Source organism: Pseudopodoces humilis, chromosome 16 (genome assembly GCF_049639895.1).
Source record: "Pseudopodoces humilis isolate 2021_Gansu_Grassland_sample_001 chromosome 16, ASM4963989v1, whole genome shotgun sequence".
Lineage (NCBI taxonomy): Eukaryota > Metazoa > Chordata > Aves > Passeriformes > Paridae > Pseudopodoces > Pseudopodoces humilis.
Window position 1 is genome coordinate 310,916 of NC_142215.1, and position 24,051 is coordinate 334,966.

Below are 24,051 nucleotides of genomic sequence, written 5' to 3' on the forward strand. Positions count from 1 at the left end.
CAACGCAGAGACGCCGGTTTCGCACAGGTTTATTGGCCCGGGCGGGCGCGGGCCGGTCACGTGGGCACGGCGCGCTCCTCGAACAGGCGCTGCAGCGCCCCCTCCAGGGCCGCGCTGGTCCCGCGCAGCCCGGACACCACGCGCGCCGCCCACCGGAAGTACTCCTGCACGCGCTCCGCCGACCAGCCTGCGGGACACGCGCACGTCACTTCCGGCCCCGCCACACCGGCGGCAGCTCCGCGCCCTCCCCGAGTCCCCGGGCACGGCCCCGCGCACACGGACGGGCAAACACAGACACGGACACGCTGCCCCCCGCCGCTGCCTCCCCGAGCAGCCCCGGGGCTCCTCTGTCCCTCGGCACAGCCAACGGCGCTAGCCATGCTGCTGGTGGCGACCGGCCCGGCTCGTCCCCGTCCCCGCGGTGCCGCTGCCGCCGGCGCGGGCGATACCTCGCGGGGTGCAGCGGTTCAGGTCCCGCAGGTTGTACAGCTTGTCCGCCAGCTTGACCAGCTTGGCTCGGCTGCTGCAAAAGGGAGCGCGCTCGATCTGCAGCCGCTTCCGCTCCATCTTGGGCAGGGTCTTGTCGTCCGTCACCTCCTCCACCACGCGCCGCACCTCAGCACCGAACCGCTCCTCGATCTCGGAGAACGTGGTGTCCGTGTCCTCCACTGTGTCGTGCAGGAGGGCGGCCTGCGGCGAGGAGGGGACACGGGGGGCTGCAGGGGAGCGGGCAGGGCAGGGCAGGGCAGGGCAGGGCCTTACCTGCAGCACCACGATGTCCGTCACGCCAGCCTCGTGCGCCAGGATCCTGGCGACGCCTGCAGCGAGAACGGAAAGGTGGTGGGAGGCACCGGGGAACAGGCGGCTCCGGGCCAGGACAGTGGCTCCCGTGGGTGACACGGGGCTGCTGGGCTGCACGGTGGGCACTGAGGTTTCCCCGAGACCAGCCCTGGGCAGGGAAAACCCCAGGGGCAAATCCTGCGAGGTGAATCCTCTGGCTGGGCAGGCAGGGGGGTCCCGGGGGCTGTCCCCAAGGCTGGCAGGTGCGATTGCGGCACAGCGGCCCCTCGGCAGCTCCCGTAGGCCCCGGAGGAGGGCAACCGTGTGGTAGCAGCCACACCCGGTCACAGGGCTGGGGCAGGGGCCAGGGGCGCAGCGCTTCGGCAGCTCTGCCCCCATCGGGCTGAAGGACATGGTGCGGGAGAACGGACACGGTTCTCTCCAAGAACCAGAGTGAGAGGCTCCCGGGGATCGGCAGCTCTCCGGGACAGGAGGGATCCCAGGGGACAGCGGTGCTCTGGGAGAAAGGGCCCGCGGGGTTCTCCCGGGAGCGGGACGCGGTGCCGGGGGGTTTCCACACCGATGGGATGGTTGATGTAGGGAGTGCCCTCGGGATCCATCCGCCGCTGCTCCTTGTGTTTCCTGGCTGCAAAGTCCACTGCCTCCAGCAGCCGCGCCATCTCGGAGCCCATCCCTGCGGCCTCGGAGCCCATCCCCGCGGCCTCGGAGCCCATCCCCGCGGCCTCGGAGCCCATCCCCGCCTCCTCGGAGCCCATCCCCGCGGCCTCGGAGCCCATCCCTGCGGCCTCGGAGCCCCTCCCCGCGGCCTCGGTGCCCATCCCCGCGGCCTCGGAGCCCCTCCCTGCGGCCTCGGAGCCCATCCCCGCCGCCTCGGAGCTCATCTCCGCCGCCTCGGAGCCCATCCCCGCCGCCTCGGAGCCCATCTCCGCCGCCTCGGAGCTCATCTCCGCCGCCTCGGAGCCCGCGCCCGGCGCGACGGAAGCAGCACAGGCGGAGGCGGGTCCCAGCTCCGTTTATTGCACGCCGGGCCCCGGCCCGCCCCAGCCCCGCGGCAGCCGGTACAAGAGCGTCCCGTCGGGGGCGCGCACCTCGCGCCCGTCCCCGGTGCCCGGTGGCGGTGCCGTGGCGGCGGCGCTCAGCGCCCGCTGGTCCTGCCGCAGCCGGCGGCGCGGTGAGGGGCAGCCGCGGCTCCGCAGCACCCGCCGCACCACGTCGGTGCCGACGCCAAAGCCCTGGGCCAGGCGCTCCAGAGGCCACTCCTCGGGTAGCTCCTGCCGCAGGAACCTGCGGGCACGGTCACGGTCACCGGGGCGGTCACCGGGCGCGGCGCGGCCCGCCCGGCCCCGCGCTCACCGCAGCTGCTCCATCGCCTGCCAGGTCAGGGTGCGATCGGGGGCTCTGCGGCCCCCGCCCAGCTCCCGCCGCAGCCGCTCCATCCGCGCCGCCGCCCGCCGCCGCCGAGCCCTGCGGGGAACACGCGTGAGCGCCCGGGCCAGCGCAGGCCCCGACCGCGGGCCGACCGCCCCGCACCTCTCCGGCTCCTCCAGCGCCGGCTCCGGCGGCTTCGGGTCCCCGGGCCACGCCGCCGCCGCCCGCCGCGGGGCCCAAGCGAGGAGCGGGACCGGCCGCAGCCCGCGCTGGAGCAGCACCGCCATGGCAGGGACGGGCCCGGGAACGGGCGGGGCCGGCGGGGGAAGCGAGGGCCCGGCGGGTCCAGAGCGAGGTGGCCTCTGCAGGGATTCTGTGCAGGCGGTTGCGGGTCACAGACACGAGTGCAGCGGGCGGGGCACGGACAGAGGCACAAGTACCAGTCTCCGGTCCTGGCAGAGGTGAAGCTAGTCGGGGCAGATGGCCGGAGCCGTGCTGGGCCCAGGCTCTGGTCAGGGGGCCCGGCAGCCGACCCCAGAGTTGATGGAGGCAGCCAGCTTATCCAGCAAGTCCTGGTCCAAGCACGCATGGGAGGAAGGCTGAGCCCTCAGCCATGTTACCTGTGCTTTTCATGCTGTGAATGCGTGAGGCACTGGCATGGGGTGAGGTCCTGGCGTGGTGTGACGCACTGGCATTGCGAGGCTCTGCCATGATGTGAGCCACGTGTATGCTGCGCGTGAACGGCAGTGGTGATGGGAAGCTCCGGGACCACAGCGCAGTGGAAGATGCCATCACCCTGCCCTGGGCTGGCTGGGGAAGCCGGGGGACAGCTGCCTTCATCGGAGGATGACAGACTACCGACATCATCTGGAACAGCACAGACAGATGTGGGGCTGTGCAGAGCCAGCAGCTCCCACTGCCCTTCCCAGGGGGGCTTGATGCTGGCAGCCCCTGCTCCCCTGGTCCTAAGGCTGCAAAGCGGATGAAGCCGATGCCAAGATGCAGGGCTGGGTGAAGTAGGGTAGGGAGAAGTGTGGTGGGAGGAAGGCCTGGGAAGAGAGTGGTGCTGTGTCACCATGTCCCCTCTGACCCCCAGGAGCTAATTCACCCCTTTGACTTTCCTGGCTTCTCACACTCCCCCATGCCTGCACATCAGCCCTTAATCCTTGGAAACCACTCACGGCTCTTCCCTGTCCCTGCAAATGGCCTTAGACAGAGACTCCTAGTGGTTACCAGTGCCCCAAGCAGAGCAAGGCAACCCCTCTGCAGTGTCTCAGCATCCCTGAGACCTCCACTGAGCTCATCCATTCCTCCCATCAAGGCCAGGAGCATCCCACGGGAAGGTGATCCGTACTTACAGCCTTCAGCCTGGGTTCCAATGGCAGGGAGCTGCTGGTCACACAGCTGCAGCCCCTTAGGTTGGGCACAGGGCTGGGTGGCTGCTGCCCGGGGGCCCTCCTGCCGCGCGTGGTATGGGACACTCCGGCCTTGAATGCACAGGGTCTTGATGTCATTGGGATCTGGGCCTGGGGTGTGCCGTGGCAGGGCCTGGGCTCTAGGGCTGGGCATGATCCTGTGTCCCAAGGGCTGAGCTGGGACTCCCAGGAGTGAGATAAGCATCATTAAATCGTGGGTGTTGTGGTCCCTGAGGAGATCCCAGGGAAACTGCAGCTGGAAGGAGGGAAAGAAAATGGCCATGGCTTACTTCTGTAGGCCTTGGCAGGTCATAGGAAGGAAGAGTCTCCTCTAGTCACGCCCAGGCGCTCACTAAAGCATTACCCTGCACTTTGTCCCCAGGATGCCCCCACCACCATTCCAGACTCACATTGTCCTGCAGGCACAGCAGCTGATCTGCCTGCAGCAGACCCCGATCAGACCCCAGCAGAGATGCTCAGTGCCCAATTCACTTCTGTGAGGGGTGGCTCGGGGCAGGGCCATTACCTGTTTCTGGAGCACACAGGATCCCTGGGTGTCAGCTGTGGGGAGCAGCCGGGAAAGCTGCTCGGTGATGCCCAGGTGTCGGATCAGCTTCTCACGCTGCAGCAGAGCATTCACTCTCCTCTTCTCTTCATGTTCCACAATGTCCTGGGGCTGCATGGAGTTGTACTGCCTGCGCTGCACCTCGGCAGAGAAACATCTGAGCTATAGCAAAGCTGAAGCATAATGCATAATGCACAGGAGAGACAAAACCATGAGCTGCTCTAAGCCTGGGGACAGTTAGAGTCTCAGAGTGGGACAGAGACCCCAGTGAGAGACAAAGTGGAAGGGCAAAACATTGGTGCTTGCAAGTACTGCCAACACAAGTTGTTGACTCTGAACTTCACGCAGGCAGTCAAACCTGGAATTTCTGCTCCATGGGTGCACCAATGGCTCAGCATAGCCCCTAGAGCCATGTCACTGACTTGGAGAACCCGCGGACAATGCTGACACTGAGGTACCTTTCCATCCCATGCCTTAGTGCTTCTGTGGGTGAGGTGGATTGTAGGAGCTGTGCTTCTATTCTGCATTCTTTCTGTTTTCTTCTTCCTGATGGCAGCTTCCAGCTTTTCATTTTTCAGGCGCATCACCTCCAGCTGCTGCCTGCCACAGAACAGTGGAGTCACATACTGGCTCAGAGCCACAGTAGCAAAAGGCTGTGGGGCAGACTTCAACCTGAGGACATTTACTGCAGGCCAAAGTTCTGTATGAATAGCCCACAACAGAAGTGTGCCACGAGATGGGATGGGATGCTTGTAAAGAGACTTTTTAAAAGAGAAATGCCCTTGGATAAGGCTGTGCCTGCCAAAAGGGAGGGAGACATTTGGGAAATGGTGCCTCCAAGGTCCAAAAGTCAACAGAGTACTGCTCTTGCCTCTCTGGAGTCCATCTAAAAGGAGCCACTTTGCTGAGGAGCCACAGCACATGCAGGCTCCTTCCTTTCCCCTCCCGCTCTCCCCGCTTTCTTACACCTGCCAAGCAGCAGAGTTGCTCCCCAGGAGGGATGAGGAGCGAGTGGTCTCCATGGCACCTGTGAGAAGTGGGTTTCCACAGGAGCACCGTACCTGGCATACTCTTCTCGTGCCTTGGATGCTACTGTTTCCTGGAAGATGGACCTGCTCTGCTGGAAGAAGGGCTCATACTTCTCTGTCCCAGGAGCTGGGTAGATGCGTCGGAACCCCCCCAGGTGCTCGTTCTCATAGGCTTCAGCCTGTGCCAGCCAGGCAGCCTGGCTGCTCTCCTGCTCCCTGCGCCTGCAGCAGGAGGGAAGACGGGGAACTGTGGAGGGAGGCTCTGGGACAGGCAGAGTGCAGGACTGATGTGCTCAGCATGTCCCAGGACTCCTGATAGAAACAACAGCTGGAGAGAGCCGTGCCCTGCCTGCAAGGCAACAGGCTCACTGAACACGGGCTTGTGAAAGGACATGCAGACAGAGGAAGGGGAAACCCTCAGCCCTCAAAAGGACCCCTGCCCTGGAGAAGGGCCCATGCCCAGGCTACCCCCAGTTCCTGAGGCAGGGCTGTGGTTCCTCATGTGAGCATCCCTGCCAGCCCAGGATGCTGGCACTGCCCATCCCCAGCAAAAGAGAAGACAAGCAGATTCAGCTTGGGGAGAGCTCTGTCAGGGCAGAGCACAAGGTGTCACAGGTCTCCTGACACCCAGAGAGGAGACCCGGCTCCTCCTTGCAGGATGCAGATGGCTTGAGAGAGCTCAGAGGCTGCACAATGCCATGGGCTCTGGGAGCTTCCAGCAGCCAGCCCTGGTGTTATCCTGCTCTGTCATGCCCTGTCTTTGCTCACTGGGCACCTGCAGCACTGTGGGAGAACAGCAATACCTGGACTCACGGGGAATCTGATTGGCCTGAAGGAGCCGTTCCTTTACCCGCCGCTTGTCTTCCTCCAGCACCTTCTTTCTGTCGCAGGCGTGCACATTGATCAGGTTGAGGGTGTCACACAGAAGGGCATCCTTCACCTCATGGTCTAGCTGAGAATCTGTGTTGAAGCTGGGAGAGTGGTTCACCTGGCAAGACAAGCAGGTAGCCTAACCTGGCACCCCAGCTCCCAGCCCATGACCCCTGCCACGCCCCACACTGCCCATGGATGCTTCTCTCTGTGTCAGAGACAGGAAGCAGGAAGCCACACACAGCACTCTCTCCTGCAGGGTGTTGCCCACTTGTGCCACAGGTCACCTGGATGCCACCCCACAGGGTGCAGGCACGGGGCAGCTGTCACAAATTCAGGGTGCTCACAGGACAAGGGGTCTGAAGGCTTGGGAAACTCCCTGTTGTTAGATGGTGTGCAGGAAATGGGTTCTCTTGGATCCTGCTCACAACAGGCTTCAAAGCCTGGTTAATTCTGTGAGCAAGGTGGCCCTTTTGAATCAAACAAGCCCTGTTCATCCCAAACCCCTTGTCCTAGTCCCCCAGCTCTGAGCTATCCACTCCTTCCTCACCTCCAGCAGCCATGGCTTCAGCCTTCTATCCAGCAAAATATCAAAGCCCAGGATTTCAAAGCAGGCGCAGCCAGTAGGGTGGCTGGAGAAGCAGCTCTGGTAATGGTGTTTCAGCACAGGGTGAGCCGAAATCAGTGTCTTGATAACAATGTCATCAATATCTGCCCAGAGCTTTGATGTGTCATAGCTGTGCTCTGCCATCCAGGCATTCAGAGTGGACAGCTTCCTGTGTGGGGAACAGGAGGTGGCAAGGGCTTAGCTGTGTCACCTCAGGAAAGCTGAGGTAAACCAGTGTCCCCAGGCAGTGTTCTTGCAGTGCTTGGACATGCCAGTACCTCTTGCTGCCCACCATGTCATCCTTGACAAAGTTCTCATTGTGTTTGTTGATTGCATAATTGGTCAGGTGCATGCAGATGTCACCCTGGCAGGGAACCACAAGAGACATTTGTTCACTCTGAACCACTGAGCAAGAACAGGAACAGTCCCCCCCCAGATACTCCCATGTTATTTTCTGCCTGAAGCATGGGCAGAGTAGAAATGGTGTGGAATTGAGCACACTTATCAGGGCTAGAAGCAGAGACACCAGAGGGGATTCATTCTGCAGCTTTTCAAAACATGACAGGCTGAGACCCTGAGAAACCAGATACAAATTTACTGTTCACCAAGTTTTGAGCATGAGGTTAGAAACCTTCCAAGGTTCCATCCAAGCAAACAACTCCATAATTCTGTGGTGATGCCAGTAAACAGCCCAAATGTGGGGCCCTGGGGTAGATCTGCTATCCCTCCTGAAATATCTCCTGTGAGGAGGAGGAAGTGATATAGGGGAACAGGAAGGCATCAAGCTGGGACTCCTGCAACCCCCAATACCTGCCTTTTCAAGGCCAGGAGTGCCCCCAGGACAAGTTAAGGACTGACACCTACAGATACTATAAGTTTTTTTGAAACTTCCTTTTTACCAGGTTTTTCGTGCTGTGATCGATGTACCTCATGGTGGCAAACCGGGCAAGGCCCTCCTTGTAGAGAAAAATCCTCAGTGGGTCACAGGACGTGACCAGCACATAAATGCGCATGTCAAACTTGAAGCCATCGATGAGGAAGGGCTGTGAGGAAAGAGGCAGGAGCAAGGGTGAGGTGAGGAACTGCTCCACCTGCCTGTGCTTTGCCTGTGTCACCGATGTTCCACAGCCACACCAGCACCTCCAGCAGACCTGAGGAGACCCGAGGAGCATGGGGGATGCCGGCAGAGTGAGGAGGCTGGAATCCTACCCCAGTGTTGTGGGACTGTCCCAGTACCTCAGAGATGTACTGCTGACAGATCATGCGTTCCCCGTGCTTGATCTCCTCCGGATGGTGGGTTATGAAGATCCCTCTTCCCTGGCAGCTGTTGTCAGGCTTGCAGATGAATGTTCTTGTTTTCTTTATGGATCTGTAGGCATGGAAATCTCCATAGCTGTGCAAGGAAGGGGTGACTATCACTAGCTGCAAAACACACCCCTCTGAACTCTCTCCTAATAGCTGGGTACTGAAACCATAGCGCTGCAGGCCAGCACACACTGAACTTCTGCAGGGGATGAATCGAACCCCCATTCCTAATCTACAGGAGTCACAGATCGGTCCCCACGTGACTTCACCCAGGTCTCCACATCCCACCTTTTCCTTGCACACATCTCCACCTGTACTGGGAGGTCTGCGGAAGAGGTCACCATGGTGTGTGCTGAAGCAAGTTAAGGTTTGGGGTCGGGTGCCCAGAGAAAGCAGGTGAGCAGCCTCCCCCTCCCTGTGTCACCCTGTCCCTGCGGCGCTGTCCCGTGCCACTCACTCGGCTGGCAGGCACCACGTGCGGGGGAAGATGTTGTACTCCTTGGGGAAGAGCCGCAGCATGCGGTTCAGGTTTCGAGCCAGCAGGTCCTTGCGGCACAGCTCGATCATGCCTGGGAAGTGGTTGATTTTCTGAAAGTGGGGCAGAAAAACCCAGATCGGTGGAGGCCCTGTGGGGATGGATTCTCCCAGCCCCGAGGAGAGCCTGAGCATGGAGAACCAGCAGCAAGAAGGAAGCCAGGCCTGTGGTTGTCTTGAACTACTGCTGCGGGGTGAGACTTGCTACAGCTGCTTTATCTGAGCTTCACTAGTGATTTATCTGTCTATTCAGTCTTAGCCCTGGAGCAGTGTAAGAGCCATTTATCATCGACAACTGTTTATTTCACAGCACATCACAGGGCTGGAACGCTCCTGTTCCCCCCATAGCTGCTGAATGCTGCTGGTGACACTCACCAGGGACATGGTACATGGACCCTGTGCCCTGGAGCTGAGGCACAGGTGGTGCATGGCACCGCTTCGGGTGCTTGTTTCACTCTGCCACGTGCTGTTGCACAGACAGCCTTGTGTCACCCTCCTTCCTGAGCAATTCCTGCTGGGCAGCTGTTTTGTTTACCTGGAAGCGCTTCATTTCCATGAGGCGCTCCAAAGTGACCGCGCTGTCCGTCCAGTACACTGTCCACTCCTCATTTTCTCCTGCTTCCTTCAGCCCGCAGTGCTGCGCCGCCCGCCGCACTGTGCCAAGGCAAGCAGTGACAGGGGCCAGGCAAGGGAACCACGTACAGGGACTGATAAACACCCAGAATAACCAGGGATGGAATGTGAAACAAATCTCTGGCTGAGGAGCCACACACAGGGACTGCCACCCCCGCAAAATAGGAAGGGATGGAGTACGCAGCTCTTTGGGCTGCAGTTCGCCTCTCAGAGGTATGATATTATATATTATAACCTTATAATATATAAGGTTATATATAACCTTATACTAAACATGACCCCTTGGAAGGTGTCAGGAATACCAGTTTTATCTGGCCAAGCCTCTGGCTGTAAGTGTTCTGGGAGCTCTTAACCCTCTAATTCCACCTGCCTTGAGGTGCCAGGGCCTCTCAACAGCAGGGTTGAATTTCCCATGGGTCTTACACCTCACAAGCAGATACAAGTCTTGCAAAGATGTGGATTTAATCTCCCAAATCAAAGGTCTTTCAGCAGCGGAACACAGCTCAGCAGGGAAAGGTCTCTGCTGGGATGGTTCCTGCTAGTGCCAAGTATGAATTTGGCAGGGCTGGGGAGGTGATGGAGATTCATGCACACCAAGATCCTGTAGTAAAGTAGATTAATAACACCCCTCAAGGGCCAGGAGTTTGTTCTTTCAAGATCCAGCTTGTGGAAGGAAAGAAGAGTGGGAGGGGAGAGTAGATGAGCTCCCTGGAGTCACCAGGGATGAACAGCAAAGGGACAGGTTCCAGGTACAGATCCTGCCTGCTCACCACCAGCTTTACCTTAAACAGTTGACAACCCTCAGCTCCTGTCTCCAAGGCCAGGTACTCCCTTGCACTGTATCTGATGGAACCCTTCTCGCTCGTTTTAGCAGACAGCTGGCAAACGCAAGTGTGGGGGATGTTGATGGCTTGCGCTGCTGTTGCACATTTTAAATGGGGAGAAATCTCAATCCTAAGTGTGACAAGCTCCCCACTAATGCAGGGACCCTGTGCCAGTCACTGGCAGCAGTAAATAAACCAGTGGGAACTGGGTGCCAGCACCGCTCCTGGCTGGGCAGGCACCTGGAGAGCCTGCAGGGACCCCCCGCCCCTCTGACTTACCACTCTCGTACTTGCAGCCGCTCAGGTTGATGGAGGGGACACTGGAATAGAGATGAGATGGCAGCAGCTCAGCGAGGCACGGGGCAGAGTGGGGACACAGCCCCGATCCCCCATACACACACAGAGCACAGCGGGCAGTCTGACCAAGCCAGCCCCGGTTCGCTGCAGCCCTAAGGACACAGACAGGCTGGTCCTGGCTACGGAGCCGTGCCTGGCTGTGTCACACGGGATCGCTGGGGCAATTCCAGGGGAACACTATTTATTCTGGGTCAGCAGGACCCCAAACCGGCTCCCGGGGGCTGGGGAGCGCCGGGCACCGGCTGGGCACTGTCCCGCGGGGAGCAGCGGGGCCGGGGCACGGCTAGGCTGGGGCCGGGACCAAGCGGGAGGCAGCGGGAAGCGCCTCCGGGAGTGGCTGGATGGGCTCCAGCCGGACCCTGCCGGGGGCTGCGGCCCCACACTCGCCTGCGCTTCCTCCGTGGCTCGGGTCCGGTGGGGGCAGCGGGACGGTCCGGGAGGGCCGCGGCGCCAGCCGCCTCCTCGCCCGGAGGGGTTCCCGGGGGTGGGCCCGGGCCCATGTTCCCCCCGCCGCCGCCGTCCGCCGCCGCCATCGCACCGCTGCCAGGGCCGCTGCGTTCCCATGGCGACCGCACCATAGAGACGCGGGCGCTGCGGGCAGAGCGGCTCCGCGCAGTCACGTGACAGCCACTTCCGCGTCCTCCAGCTGCAGCGGCCCCTGCCGGTGGCTCAGCTCGGCGGCGGCCCGGCCGGGCCGCGCTCCGGCCGCTGCCCCTGCCTCCGTTCAGTTCTCCAGCAGCCGCGCCAGCTCCGAGCCCAGGTGCAGCAGTTCGGGCTCGGGCAGCAGGTGCTGGCGGATGGCGCTCAGGGCCTGCACCTCGGTGATGTCCGGGTAGAGCGGCTCGGCGGGCAGCGGCAGCAGCCCCGCCAGCTCGCACAACGCCACGGCGAAGGGCTCACCCGCCTTGGGGCCAAAGAGGGGCCGGCGAGCCCACAGCAGCACCCGCAGCCCGCGGCCGCCCCCGGCCCCCGGCCCCGCCGGCGGGGCCCCCCGCGTGGCCAGCACGTTGCAGGCCAGCCCGACACCGCCCAGGTGCTCCGCCGCCCGGCACACGGCCCGCGACACCGGCTCCAGCGCCGCGGGGCCGGGGGCGAAGAAGAGGAAGGCGGGGGCCGGTCCGGCGCGGAGCAGCCCCAGGCGCGGCCCCAGCGGCTCGGCCGGCGCCTCCTCCAGCGGCAGCGACCGGTCCAGGTAGAGTCCGTGCAGGTGCAGGTGGTTCACCGAGGCGCCGCCGCCCAGCCCGTTGAAGCCCACGCGGAATCCGGGGTGGGCGCTGGGCAGCGCCGCCTCCAGCGCTCCGCGCAGCGCCGGGGCCGTCAGCATCTGCGGCAGCCGCCGCGCCGGCTCCGGCAGCAGCAGGACGTGGCCCCGCTCCAACGGGCTGGCGTTGATGGCCACCAGCAGCGGGTCGGGTGGCGATCCCGGGCCTCCGGTGCGGCGTAAGCGGAACAGCAGCTCGGCGGGGCGCAGCCGGGTGAAGTTGAAGGCGCCGGGGTCGAAGGGATCCCGGAGGCTGCGGACGGGCTGCGGCGGGCGGCGCTCCGCGCTGCGCTGCTCGTTCAGCTGCGCCACGAGGCGCACGGGGCCGGGCAGGACGCGGGTGGGCAGCGGTCCCAGCCGGTACCGGAACAGTCCCCGCTCCATACGGTCGCTCCAGCCCGCCAGCAGTACCCGGTCGAACCGGGAGGGCGCGGAGTCCGGGTCGCCCCAGCCGGCTGCCTGCAGCACGAAGTCCTCCTCGCCATACACGAACTCCTCCGGGTTCGGCTCGCCCGGCTCCCCTCCCGCCATCGCCCTCGTGTCCGCGTTCGGCGGCGCCGGGAGCCCGCCGTGTGTCCGGGCGGGCGGGGCTGTACGTGTGGGTGTGTTTGCCCCGCCCGGGCCGGGCGAGTGACGTGCGGAGGAAAGCGGCGCCATGGGCGGCTCGGCCAGTCTGATCCCGCGGGACTTGCTGGCCGAGTACCAGGTACCGGCACCGGGGCAGAGGCCGGCTGCAGCGGGGGCACGGCAGGGCGGCGCGGTCCCGGGGCAGAAGGTGCCCAGAGGCCATGGAAACCATGGCTGGGGTGCCCCGCGCGAGGCTTTGGCCCCCTGTCGGCGCTGGCCCCGGTGCCGGTGCTCTGACCCGTGCTCTCCCCGCAGGAGCTGACGTTCCTGAGCAAGCAGGAGATCTTGCTGTAAGTACCGCCGGCCGGAATACCGTAAGTGGGGCGGGATGGAGGCGCGAACCCTGGCCCCCGGCGAGCCCGGTCCCGCGGGGCCTCAGCCTCTGCCGCGGGGCACGGGGAGCTCCGGCCCTGCCCCGGGGCTCCCGTTCCGCCGAGACGCCCAGCTGAGCCGGGAAGTGCCGGTGGCACTCCCTAAAAGCCGGTTATGATGGGGCGAAGGTCGGCGGGTGCTGCCGGTGGCGCGGGCCGGGCCGGTGACGCCCTGAGCGGCGGGCAAGGGGCTGGGGGCCGGCCCGAGCCCGCGGTGACCCTTCTGGAGCCCCGGTCCCCGGGGTGGGCAGCAGACAGAGTGGCTCCTCTCCCTGGTCCCGGGAGCAGCCGTGGGACCCCCGGCCGGCACGCTCCAGCCCGGCAGAGTTGGCAGGAGCTGTGGGAACGGGCCAATCCCCCCGGAGAAGCGCGGCCGGTGCCCAGACGGGCTGCTCCCACCCCGCTTGCACCACAGAGCCGCTCTTTTTCTTGCCTCTTAAAGTGCCTACAAGAGGTTCAGTGAACTGCTGCCAAAGGAGGAGAGGGAGAACGCCTACTCCGCGCGGGTTCCCAAGAGCCAGATCCTGACGCTGCCTGAGCTGCGGGTATGGTGCCTGGCACACACGGGACACTGATGCTCCCGGGTTAGAGCCCCGTGCACCCACCACGGCCGCTGTCCTGTCCTCAGCTGTGCCAATAAAGAGCTTCCTTGTCCCCACCGAGCAACTGAGGATCCTAGGGATCCCTGCTGTGCCACAGGATCCCACTGTTTATCCCTGCTGCATAGGGCTGCATCCCGGGAGGCACACAGGACAGCTTTGACCATGGGTGATGGAGCAGTGGCACTGGGGCACCTGCTCACCTGCTGGAGCAGCAGCCACAGCCAATGTGTGCCTGATGGAGCCAACATGGCCCAGCCCTGCCTGAGCAATTCCTGTGTCTACAGGCAAACCCCTTCCAGCACCGGATCTGCCATGTGTTCTCAACCTCAGAGACTGGGGATGACAGCATGTCGTTTGAAGACTTCCTTGATATGCTGAGTGTCTTCAGCGATTCTGCCACATCTGACATCAAATCCCAGTATGCCTTCCGCATCTTTGGTAAGGCTGGGGACAGGTGCTGTGTTCTGGGATCCCTGCACCTTGAGGAAGCAGGAGCAGGGTGATGAATGGATGTTCAGGAAGGCTGGCAGTGCCCTTGGAGCACCCACGAGGAACTTTAGGAACTCCCTGTGGGAACAGCTGGTTTGGCATGGGGAGGTGCATGGGGTGGTGCAATGTCGGTGCTTGTGACTCTCTGGGTTCACTGTGGCACTGCCAAAACCTACCTTGTCTCTCCCCAGACTTTGATGATGATGGGACTCTGGACAGGAAGGACCTGGAGCAACTGGTGAATTGCCTGACAGGGCAAGGCGAGGAGTCCCGGCTGAGCAGCGCAGAGATGGAGCAGCTCATCCAAAATGTGAGGCGCATTGGCCAAGGCAGGGGCACTGCACAGCCCCAGGCACAGAGCTCACCGCTCACCTTCCCCCACAGATCCTGGAGGAGTCTGACATCGACAAGGACGGCACCATCAACTCCTCTGAATTCCAGCATGTTGTCTCCCGCTCCCCGGACTTCGCCAGGTGCGGTGGTCTCCAGAGGCTGGCTGGGGGTTCATCACCCCGATTGCTCAGCTGGCACTGGGGCAGAGCTAGTGGTGGCAGGAGGGCAGGGCTGCCCTGTGCCAAGTCTGGCAGAGGGAGTTGCATCCTGGGCTGCCTCTACAGAGTGTCTCCTGCATGGGGATTCTGCTCCCTACAGCGCTGGGTGCTTGTAAACCCTTTGTGTGACCTAGCAAGCAGGTACAGATCTTGTCATATCTCTTGCAGCTCCTTCAAGATTGTCCTGTGAGTCCCATGGCTGTCCAGCAGCACTCCTCCAGCTCCTCCAGCACTCCTCCAGTTCCTGCAGCTCTTTGTGGGCTCAGCCATTTCCTCTTTCAGTGAGCACAGGCCCAGCCCCTCGATGGCCTGGCTGTGCTGCAATGCCTTGGGCAGGAACCTTCCTGCTTCCCTCTCAGGTGCCTGCTTGGCAGCAGGGGGTCTCAGGAATATGCCTCTCCTGCAGTCCCTCTGCTGTCCTAGCACTGGAATTTGAATCCTTATGCATTCCAAGGGCAGCTCTGCAGGTGGGGGGGGGGAAGACCTGCTCCTGCCTGGGGCCACTCTGCACCAGCACACTTCCTCTCTGTCCTCAGGACCAATTCCTATGTTGTGCCTTCCAGCAACAGGCAGGGAGCTGCCTCCCCTGCCAGCCTCTTCCTGCTTCTCCTGTATTTCTGGGAGCCTCCCTGCTGCCACATGGATCCATTTCTTTGAGCAGTAACTCAAACGTGGATCCTCTGAGCAATAACCAAAATGCTAATTTTTCACAAGCAGTAACTCAAATGGGGGTGCTTTCTCTGAGCAGTCACCCAAGAGTCACTGTACAGGTGCCACCCCACAGCAAAGCTGTCCCCCCATGGCTGTGCTCAGAGCCCACGCTCCTCCTCCTCCTCCTCCTCCCTTTCTCTCCTTGCCCTCTTCTGGCTCCAGCGCAGCAGCTGCTCTGCCGCCCTGGCCTCTTCCTCCCCCAGTCCCTGTGAGGACACAATTAAAGGGCTCTGGTTTCACCCTTGCTCTTTGCTGCCTTTGTCCGGCTGTGGGACGGGTGCCACGAGGGTGTTGGGGACATGGGCTCCTGCCAGGCCTCTCTGCTTGTGCGCCAGCCGCCACTCCAGGGGACAGATTCCACATCCTGCTCCACGACAGCCCTTTCCGTGGGCTTCCCTCCTCCACACTGGGATCCTTCTGGGCAGCACAAAGAGCTCAACACTCAGGCCAGAGGTGCTAAGGGGAATTCTGGGCAGGTGAGTGGTGCCATCACTGTGGGCAGCACCAGGGTCCTTTGTCCTTGTTCAGACATGGGCTCTGCCCTGGCCTGCAGCCAGGCCCTGCTGGGACTGCTGTGGGGCCTGAGGTCCTGCTGGCCCCACAGAGCTCCCATCCTGGGGCAAAACAGCTGATGGCTCTCAGGGCTCTGGCATGGCTGTTTCTCACACAGTGGCTCCTGTTCCTGCCCTTCCAGTCCTTCCAGCTCGCTGCCCCACGGTGCTGACAATATCTGCCCGCCGAGGCCTGTACCCCTGCAGCCCCAGGGCTGTGTCTGCTGGCAGCTCACCTGCCGATGCCTCCAGTGGTTTTTTTGATGTCCCAGAACAGGCTGTGCAGGAAGTTCAGTGCATGGGTCCAGCTGGGAGCAAGGCAGTGCTGGTCCCTCAGGGGAATCCTGCCTGGACACGCCAGCTCTGCGCGGAGCTCACCACTTCCCCCAGCCCTGTCCTGGCACTGCCAGTGCTTCCCAGTTGTGTGAGAGCTCAAAAGCAGCACTGTGCTACAAACCCAGGCCTCCCCTCAGCCACCACAGAGTTGGGTCCTGCTGGCAGTGTCCAGGGTCTGCCCATGGCAAGGTGAGATGGGGACAAGGACCTGATGCTCCCTGGACAGGCAGTGGGTCCCACACGCAGCACAACACTGTGGTCCTGGGAACCAGGCTGTCACAGCCTCTCTCCTGCTGGGGGATGCCCTCCTCCCAGCCCCAGGCACCAAATTTTCTTACTCCTGGTCACCTCTGCCTTCTGTTTCTCATGGTGCCAAGATGGCATCACCCCATTGCTCTGCGCTCCCTCAGCACAGGGACTCCCTGCTCTGCTTGCACCACGCTGCCACAGCACGGGCCTCCAGGCACAGCCCAAGTGACAGCCTGCCAGCAGGTCACAGGGACCGCTGGCACAGCCCCGGGCAGCCTCCCTCCCTGGGCACACAGCCACTGTCCCTGCAGGGCCCTGCGTGCCCTGGCCCAGTGCTCAGCCAGGCACATCAGGAGGGGACTCCACACATCTGATGGCCAGCACAGTCCTCTGGCCCCCCTTGAAGCCGTGGGCAGATCTTCATCTGACTGCAGTGAGAGTCAGGCACGGCTCCTCTGCACGGGGCCAACTGGGATGGCTCTGCCCTAGGAAGGCACTCAGCCCTGCCGCACACACACGTGTCTGAAGGACTTTATATAAAAACAACTGACGTTTCTGCACACGCACATGGGGCCGCGGGGGTGTCCCTGCCCACCCAGCGCAGGGGAAGCTGTTCCCAGCTCCCCTTTCCCGGACACAATTCACATTTTCCACATATTAAAAACGAACCAAGCACAGACACACAGCACATGCCGCAGGCTGGCGCTGCCCAGCCGCGCGCGTGGCCCTGGGTCCCACAGCGGGATGTCACAGTGAGCTGGGGCACGAGGGGTCTGCGGCCGCCCCCTCCTGCCCTCTGCATAGAGGGGGTCAGGGCCTGGCAGAGCCGGGACCGCCAGCAGCCTGAGCCAGGAACCGTGTCTATCCCTGCAGCAGGGACGCTGGGCTGGAACTGTCCCGGTTCTATCCCTGCAGCAGGTCCCTGGAAGGCATGTGGCACCCCTCACAAGTACCAAGGTGATGCCCAGGGAGCCCGTGAGGGTTTAGACCCCGCTGGCTGGTGGGTGCTGCCGCCGAGTGTGGGTGCCAGGCTCTGGGCATGCACACACAGACAACACGGACCCTGGCAGTGGCGCACGGTCCAGCAAGGCTCAGCAGAGCAGAGGCAGTCGTGGGTGAGGGCTTGGCTCTCATCCCCGTCACACCACCGAGTCCTGGATCTCGGAGCCCAGGCGCACCCGCGGTCTTTGGCAGGCAGGAGACACCTCCACAAAGCTGTCACGGACGTGGAGAGGCCTCTTCTCTGACTCAGAGAAGGTGCGTGGGGCTCCTGGGGGCTCATGCACGGGGGTACTGACAATGTAGTTGTCCTGCAGGGCCTGGTAGCCCTTGTGCTCAGGAGCCGTGCTGGGCAGGCTGCTGCCATTCAGGGGCAGGCTCTCCACTGGCTTGCGGGGTGGCTTCTGGTGCCTGCTGGGGTCACCGGGCTCCAGCAAGGCCTTCATGCCGTCACGGTGCCGGTGCAGGACAAAGAAGGCCAGCACGAGGACGGCAGCAGCAAAGAGCACACACATCACCAGGAACTCGGTCCAGTAGGTCTTGCCGTCCAGTCGTGCCGCAGCACTGCCCACCGCTGAGGTGCTCCGGGATGTGCTGACCGTCTCCAGGGCGTCATGGCCAGCAGCCACCTTCCTGCCAGAGCTTGCTGGCCCAAGGGCTGGCTCTTGCATGCCCACGCAGTAGCTGGCCATCAGCTTGCGGAATCCCTCCTCCAGTGACCAGCACTCATAGGTGCCTGTGCGCTCCGGGCTGCCCACCAGGATGAGGGCCCCGTCGGGCAGCACCAGGTAGGAGGCGTTGACAGGTGCCCCGTTGTGCAGCCAGTGCCGTGAGGCCAGGTTGGAGAGCAGCCGGCACGGCAGCGGCCGCACCGCATTGGGAGGTAGCTGGATCTGCTGGCACGGGGTGCCTGAGGCTGCAGAGAGAACCCATGGAAACATCAGGGAGGACATCCCAGCTGTGGGCAGGGGGTTGATGGGAACGTGGTGGAGCAGGAGCCTGGGATGTGTGGGAGCCCCTGGGACACGGCCTCACGCAGCAGCACCAGCGGGAGCTCACCTGGGGGCAGGAGGATGCGGGGACGGGGCTGGGAGGCGTTGGCCAGCTGGCAGAGCCGCTCCGTGTCAGCATCCTCGATGTCCTGCACCCAGAGCCTGGGAACAGAGTGAGGGCAGGGCAGTGGCGTGCTGTGGGATGGAGGGGGATGGCAGAGGGTGCAGCACTTACTGTGGGTGTGCCGGGGGATGTGGGGTGACCCTGCGGCAGGCACCCCGGCTCCAGGCGCAGAAGGGGTCCCGTGCCAGCACACACTCCCCACAGCTGCGGTACAGGCTGCAGTTGGCAAAGGGCACCTGGGCCACTGCTGTGTAGGTGGCTGCGTAGACGAGGCCCTGCGGGAGGGGACACGCTGGAGTCAGCAGGGTGGACTCCTGCACACCCCTGCCTTCCCAGGTCTCTGTCCCCCAGCCCACAGATAGGACCCTCCCCAAGCAGGCTGAGCCCCCAGTGCCCCCCTTGCCCTGGCTCCTGCCTGGTCCTGGTCCAGCAGCAGCTGGAGAATGGGCTGCCCGTCGGGGAAGAGGCGGATCTCCTCAATGATGTGCACACCGTGGTTCACCCGCACAGCCTTGTGCAGCCGCCCGTCGTCTGCAAACAGAGGGGCTGTGCTGAACAGGGCCGGGGTGCACGGCCCCCACCCTGCCCTGCCAGAGCCCGCTGGCACCCACCCGTGCCCAGGAAGAGGACGTCGTAGGTGGCGTGCAGGCCCTGCGCGCGGTGCACGCCGATCCGCTGGTAGCGCCGGTGGCTCTGCAGCAGCAGAGGCTGGCTGCGCACCGGGCTGTCCATCAGGAAGTGATCCTTGATAAAGTTCAGCACCCGATCCGGCATCTGCAGTGACGAATTGATCCTCAGGTGCCGTGTGTGGCTGGTGATGCACTGCAGGGAAAGAAGGGGCTCAGAAGGGCTTGGGGAAGAGGGTGGCTCCATGCTGGCCAGCCATTGGGACCAAGAGAGCAACGGGGCAGTGCTGCATCCTGTGCTCGGGCAGGTGCCAAGGGGCCACCTACCGTGCCTGGCCGGGGCTCTGGCACAGGGCTGGTGTCCGTGTACCACTGCTGCGTTTCGCGGTTCACCTCCTTGTAGAGCCCGCCGAAGGCACGCTGCACGCTGCGCATGGGGAAGGCGCAGACGGCCGAGCTGCCCAGTCCACCCTTGTTCCTGGTGAGGAGAGGTAAAACCTGCGGTAAGACCAGGCCCTGGCTCTGCCAAACCCCCCATGCTGCCCTGGGTCCCCACCACTCACCACTGTGAGGTGAAGACGCCGTAGAAGAGCGTCTCCCTCCAGCGCAGCTCACCCGGGGTGAGCACAAAGATGTCCTGCAGCACGTTGAAGGGGAACCCATCCTCAGGGTGTGAGCACAGCAGCTGTGCCTTCAGGAAGGTCGTCCAGCGCCGCTGCAGCACGCGCTCCCCGCCCTGGTCCCCCTGCGTGGCACAGCAGGTCAGGCTGCGATGCCGTGGCCGCAGGGAGCCTCACGCGCTGAGCGAACGGAGCGAGGCTCCAGGCACCAAGGCTTGGAGACATGCAGGACGGTCCCACACCCCTCCCGCCTCAGTCACACCCCAGGCACAGCTCCCACATGCCACTGCTGCCTTATGCCCACCTTGCACACACGTGCGATGCGGGAAACGATGGTGTTCTCAAAATAGTCAAACTCCTTCCCGGTCTCACTGAAGAAGAAGTAGACCTTGTCGTCATCGCCCTCAGGGTTGCCGGCAGGGAGGCTCTCCCGCAGGTAGGCTGAGCCCACGAACGCTGGGTCTGGAGGCACAAGCACCCTCAGCACTACTGGCCCCATCCCCTGCTTCCCACACTGCGGGGGAGAAGGGACCCTGAGCAGCCGTGCCAGCCCCAGCGCTCACCTTGCAGCCAGTTGAGGGAGTTCTCGGTCTTGAGGGCGATGCGGCTCTCCTGGCTGCGGGAGATGGTCGGCTCATTGCCCTGGAAGTTGCTGACGGTCCCGGCGTAGAGCTCGCCGTCTGCCAAAGACAAGTTCCTGCTGGGACCCTCCACGTGCCACCAGCACGGCCCTGCTTCCTGCTGGGGTCTGGGATAGCCTGGCCTTGGCTCAGCTTGGCCGGGCAGACGCAGGGACGAGCAGGCACAGGAAGGAGGGCAAAGGTCCCAGGGCACTGCAGGGAGGGTGAGGGCTCCAGGGTGGCACAGGGAGGGCAAGGGTCCCGAGGCAGGGCAGGGAGGAAGGGTGAGGGTCCCAGGGTGTCGTGCCTTACCGACCATGACAGCTGTGGAGCGGTACTCAGGGTCAAAGGGGCAGCGTCCCTTCCCGTCCTCCAACACCACCTTCCCTGACGAGTCCCGCTCCAGGCTGAAGTGCTGCACGTTCTGCAGCAGGATGAGGCTGTGAGCCAGCAGCTCTAGTCCCAGTGCCAAGGACCCCAGTGCAGGGCCCTGATGGCATGGGGGGACCTGCAGGGGATCCTGTTCCTGTACTCACGATGTAGGCGCAGGCTGGGCTGAAGGCGCAGGTCCCACAGGTGTACAGGTGGGTGCTGTTCAGCTGCAGCAGCAGCTTGATGTAGTTGTGACAGTCCCTCTGTGGGGGTCAGAGGACACAACTCAGCCCTTGGCTCAGCTGTCTCACCCACACCCACCCTGCACAGGGCACTGCCCATACCCAGCACAGCCCCCGATGCCTGCTGGCAATGGGGCTCACCTGGGGGTCCTTGCCTTTGAACACACACTGCCTCTTCTTCTCCTCATCTGCACTCCACAGCAGCTGTGGAGAAGGGACAGTCACTGGGAGCCCCCCCCAGCCCCGGCTGATCCACGCACACCCTCCCTGGGCTTGCTCATAGCAGTCACATCCTCCCCACCTCAAACATGCTGCTCTGGGACAGTTGCTCCTGAATCCATGATGGCTCACACAGACCCAAATGCTGGTGGGGAGGGCATCCCCTGCACTCCAGCTAGTTGGGTGCCCCCCCCACCCCCTCCCCAAGGGCCACCCAACCCATCCCTGGGCTCACCCTACGAACAGGGGAGCTGGGCTGAAAGTTGCTGGTGTTGAGGGTGAGGAGCAGCTCTCGTGCCCCCAGGTAGAGGGTCCCACCGTCCGGGCTCAGCAGGAGGGCCGTGTAGTTGGACACACCAGGTGCCTCAAAGCGCCGCACTACTCTCTCGGCCGAGTCTGCGGGGCAAGAGTGACAGGCATCAGCCTCGTGCTGGCACCTGACCCCCAGGACCCTGCACCACAGCTGCTCCTGGCCCCCCTGCCCAGCACCTTGGCCATGCCACCCACCCGGAGCAGCCAGGGCCACATGCGGCTCTGCCCACACTGCCAGACACACGTGGCACCACACACTGCAGTGAGCTGTGCAGGACCGCCATGGTGCCCGAGGGCACGCAGGAGGCACAGCCGTGTCCTGGCCCTGAGGATGCCACAACAGCCCTGCCTAGCACTGGGGCAGCTGCCCAGCCACGTCTGGCCCTAGAGCTCAGCCCAGCCCAGGCCCACAGGGACCCCAAGCTCACAGCAGGGGGAGATGAGTGCTGGGAGTATCTCCCTGCCCCAGGCAGCAGGGCTCAGCCTCTGCCAGACACGGGGCTCAGCCCCGTGCTGTCCACACCGGCCCGCAGGGCTCAGCCCGTGCCGGACACGGGCCAGTGGCCATGCTGAGTCAGGGAGCGCCCGTCCTGTCCCGTCCCGTCCCGTCCTGTCCCGTCCCATCCCGTCCTGTCCCGCGTGGGTGGCCTGGCCCCGGAAGCCCTTCCTCTCCTACCGCCGCTCTGAATCAGATGGGCCTGGCTGCGTGAGCGGGACACGTCGGGCTGACTCACGCTGCCAACTCCCTGACCCTGACACTCCAGGGACTCCCTGACCTCCCCCAACCCGCTGCCTGCTCCCAGAGTCCCACCAGGATAACCCCGGAGCTCCTGCCAGGCCCTGCCTGGTGAGAGTCAGTGTGAGGGATTGGGGAGCTGGGGGGCAATGGTGCTGTGGGGTGGGACCCCGTGGCTCTCACCTCCCACTGCTCCACAAGCCCAGGTGCCTCTAGATGGGGCAGCATCCCCCATTGCAGGGGGCTCAGGTGGCCCCAGCACCAGCCCAGCTCTCCCACAGTGCTGCAGAGAAGAGGAAGCTGATGCCTCAGGGCATCCCCCTGTGAGGGGTCCTGTGCCCTGGTGGCGGGGCGATGCCACCCGTGGTGAGCACGGCAGCGCAGGGGCAGCGGGGCCCCTGGGCCTTGCAAAGCTGTGCCAGCACGGGGAGCTGGCTGCTGGCGTGGCTGCCAGGGACCTGTCAGGACAAGACCTGCTTCTTCCAGACAAACCTGCTACAGGCACATCCAGTGCTCCCAGGGGAGCAGCTCCCAGCTCCTCCCTCCCACCAACTGCAGCCCCACGTGGCCACGCTCCATGGGAGCCACCACGGGGCACGCACTGGCCACTGGCCCATGCTCTCTGCCCAGCTCCTCCTGCATCGCTGGGGTCCAGGCCGGGATCCCCAGGCAGTGGCTGCAGCCCCACAGCTCCCACAGCCTTGCAGGTGTGCAGAGTGTGGGACAGAACCGGTCTGTGCAGGCAGGGCCAGGCAGCGTGGCTCAACACGGCACAGCACAGCATGGCACGATGCCGAGCCGCTTGTCTCACTGGGTCCCAGCCTCCTGTCCAGCTCAGCAGGTCCCACATCTGCTGGAGCCACCACAGCCGTGGCCAGCGGTCATGGGAGCATGTGGTGGGGCCACATCTACACCAGCGATCTGCAGCATGCTGAGCCAGGGAGCGCTCACAGCTGCCCAAACCACGGCACCCTCCCAGGCCAGCCAGCTCAGGACGGATGGGCTCTGCTGGCCGGCAGCAGCTGGATCCAGCCACCCTCTGGCAGCAGAGCCGTGGGTGGCTCCCCCACACGGCACAGCTGCCAGGGCTGAGCCCAAGCAGCGTGGCCCACGGATCGCCCAGCCTGTGCCAGCTGCTGGGGGGCTCTGCAGGGCAGGAGGGGGCTGCAACCAGGCCTCCCACTTGTTACAGTTCTGCGAGGCCTAGCACCCTCCCAGATGTCCTTCCCTGGCCCCTGCCCAGTGCAGCCCCCAGCACTCTGGAGCCATGCAGCTGACAAGTGCCTGCAGTGGGGCTCAGAACTGTCCGGAGCCGAGCACTGCACAAGCGGCTGCGGCGCGTCCCCCACCCCAGGGACACCCTGAGCAGGGAGGGAGCCCACGGGCAGAGTCCCCTGGCCGGCTCAGCCCACCCCATCTTGTAGAGAGTACGGCTGCCTCCGCTGCCCTGCTTTCGGAGGCACGAGCACCCCTGGGCGCCCCAGGCACACCCACCCTCGTTGCGCGTCTGGACACAGGGCTGCCATCACACCCCTACACCCCGCAGCATCCCCGGGGCTCTGCCCCAGCCTTTGTTCCATGTCCCGTTTGCAGAGGGTTCCCCGTGTCCTGGGGACCTGGCGGGGCTGTCACACGGCGTCTCCACGCGGCGTACAGAACCCGGGGGACGCTCCGCCGCCCCGGGGGAGACGCCAGCCGGAGCCCTCGGCGGGGGCTGACTCCCTTTCCCGGTGCCGGCGGACCCTCACCCACCGAAGGTCAGCGGACACTCACCGTAGGGCAGGCTGACCCGCGGGACAGGCTCCGGAGCCGCCGAGAGCAGCAGCGCCGCCAGGACCGGCAGCGCCGGCCGCGCCGCCATCCCGGACCGAGCCGCGGGGCTCCGCCGCGGCCGCGAAGCCGCCCGGGCGTGGCAGACCGGGGGGGAGAGAAGGGGCCCAGCGGCGTGGGTCGGTACGGCCCGCCCCCCCCGCCCGCCCGGGGGCTCCACGCCCGCCGTCCGGCGCCGGGCGCAGCAGCCACGGGCGGAGCCCCGCCCGGCCGGACCGAACCGGCCCCGCCCGAGCCTTTCCTCTCTGTCCCCAAGCCGTACCCAGCCGCAGCGATCCGCTCCAGCCCCCAGCCCCGCCGGTGC

General features: G+C 64.0%; 5 protein-coding genes across 7 annotated transcripts; 1 reads left to right on the forward strand and 4 right to left on the reverse strand.

Moving 5' to 3' along the window:
* Positions 1–12: 12 nt before the first annotated feature.
* Positions 13–1,870, reverse strand: HDDC3 (HD domain containing 3). 3 transcript variants are annotated; one of them, XM_005521810.3, is made up of 4 exons: positions 1,361–1,870; positions 763–818; positions 450–690; positions 13–187 (listed from the first exon to the last, which is right to left on the reverse strand). In XM_005521810.3, the coding sequence occupies exons 1-4, from the start codon at positions 1,743–1,745 to the stop codon at positions 57–59; spliced, it is 813 nt and encodes a 270-aa protein (XP_005521867.3). In that variant the 5' UTR covers positions 1,746–1,870; the 3' UTR covers positions 13–56. The 3 variants fall into 3 exon arrangements, with proteins under 3 accessions (XP_005521867.3, XP_087919190.1, XP_087919189.1); XM_088063064.1 differs by having other exon boundaries at positions 450–639; positions 1,361–1,867; XM_088063063.1 differs by having other exon boundaries at positions 450–818; positions 1,361–1,863.
* LOC102109824 (tubulin polyglutamylase TTLL13) lies at positions 1,798–10,992 on the reverse strand. The gene is given in 18 exon segments (XM_088063065.1): positions 1,798–2,085; positions 2,155–2,265; positions 2,332–2,351; positions 2,354–2,621; positions 2,790–3,036; positions 3,528–3,840; positions 4,111–4,290; positions 4,608–4,749; positions 5,211–5,399; positions 5,981–6,165; positions 6,598–6,823; positions 6,933–7,018; positions 7,554–7,697; positions 7,891–8,047; positions 8,417–8,547; positions 9,029–9,200; positions 10,230–10,270; positions 10,695–10,992. Coding segments are annotated over 18 exon segments (3,060 nt in total). The 5' UTR covers positions 10,872–10,992; the 3' UTR covers positions 1,798–1,814.
* GDPGP1 (GDP-D-glucose phosphorylase 1) lies at positions 10,926–12,099 on the reverse strand. The gene has a single exon (XM_005521808.2). It carries the CDS (start codon positions 12,097–12,099, stop codon positions 11,032–11,034), a length of 1,068 nt encoding a protein of 355 aa, XP_005521865.2. The 3' UTR covers positions 10,926–11,031.
* Positions 12,100–12,170: 71 nt separating this feature from the next.
* Positions 12,171–15,164, forward strand: CIB1 (calcium and integrin binding 1). The gene is made up of 7 exons (XM_005521685.3): positions 12,171–12,274; positions 12,451–12,485; positions 13,009–13,111; positions 13,453–13,606; positions 13,849–13,967; positions 14,042–14,130; positions 14,377–15,164. Exons 1-7 carry the CDS (start codon positions 12,224–12,226, stop codon positions 14,396–14,398), a joined length of 573 nt encoding a protein of 190 aa, XP_005521742.1. The 5' UTR covers positions 12,171–12,223; the 3' UTR covers positions 14,399–15,164.
* Positions 15,165–16,570: 1,406 nt separating this feature from the next.
* SEMA4B (semaphorin 4B) lies at positions 16,571–23,819 on the reverse strand. Its single transcript, XM_005521807.3, has 14 exons — positions 23,691–23,819; positions 21,105–21,265; positions 20,792–20,854; positions 20,573–20,671; positions 20,349–20,460; positions 19,980–20,096; positions 19,721–19,878; positions 19,360–19,541; positions 19,124–19,274; positions 18,782–18,992; positions 18,586–18,701; positions 18,282–18,445; positions 18,114–18,208; positions 16,571–17,970 (listed from the first exon to the last, which is right to left on the reverse strand). The coding sequence occupies exons 1-14, from the start codon at positions 23,776–23,778 to the stop codon at positions 17,195–17,197; spliced, it is 2,493 nt and encodes an 830-aa protein (XP_005521864.2). The 5' UTR covers positions 23,779–23,819; the 3' UTR covers positions 16,571–17,194.
* Between the last annotated feature and the right edge of the window lie 232 nt (positions 23,820–24,051).

Bases quoted from the DNA above. Each gene is read 5' to 3' on its own strand.
- HDDC3 (XM_088063063.1), bottom strand. From the start codon at position 1,745: ATGAGCTCCGAGGCGGCGGAGATGGGCTCCGAGGCGGCGGGGATGGGC. The intron at 819-1,360 runs GTGTGGAAACCC...TTCTCGCTGCAG, and splicing joins CTACATCAACCATCCCATCG to GCGTCGCCAGGATCCTGGCG. The intron at 188-449 runs GTATCGCCCGCG...CGTGTCCCGCAG, and splicing joins GAACCGCTGCACCCCGCGAG to GCTGGTCGGCGGAGCGCGTG.
- GDPGP1 (XM_005521808.2), bottom strand. From the start codon at position 12,099: ATGGCGGGAGGGGAGCCGGGCGAGCCGAACCCGGAGGAGTTCGTGTAT.
- CIB1 (XM_005521685.3), top strand. From the start codon at position 12,224: ATGGGCGGCTCGGCCAGTCTGATCCCGCGGGACTTGCTGGCCGAGTAC. The intron at 13,112-13,452 runs GTATGGTGCCTG...CTGTGTCTACAG, and splicing joins TGACGCTGCCTGAGCTGCGG to GCAAACCCCTTCCAGCACCG. The intron at 13,607-13,848 runs GTAAGGCTGGGG...GTCTCTCCCCAG, and splicing joins GTATGCCTTCCGCATCTTTG to ACTTTGATGATGATGGGACT.
- SEMA4B (XM_005521807.3), bottom strand. From the start codon at position 23,778: ATGGCGGCGCGGCCGGCGCTGCCGGTCCTGGCGGCGCTGCTGCTCTCG. The intron at 19,275-19,359 runs GTGAGTGGTGGG...TCTCCTCACCAG, and splicing joins GGCGTCTTCACCTCACAGTG to GAACAAGGGTGGACTGGGCA. The intron at 18,702-18,781 runs GTGGGTGCCAGC...CTCTGTTTGCAG, and splicing joins CGTCCTCTTCCTGGGCACGG to ACGACGGGCGGCTGCACAAG.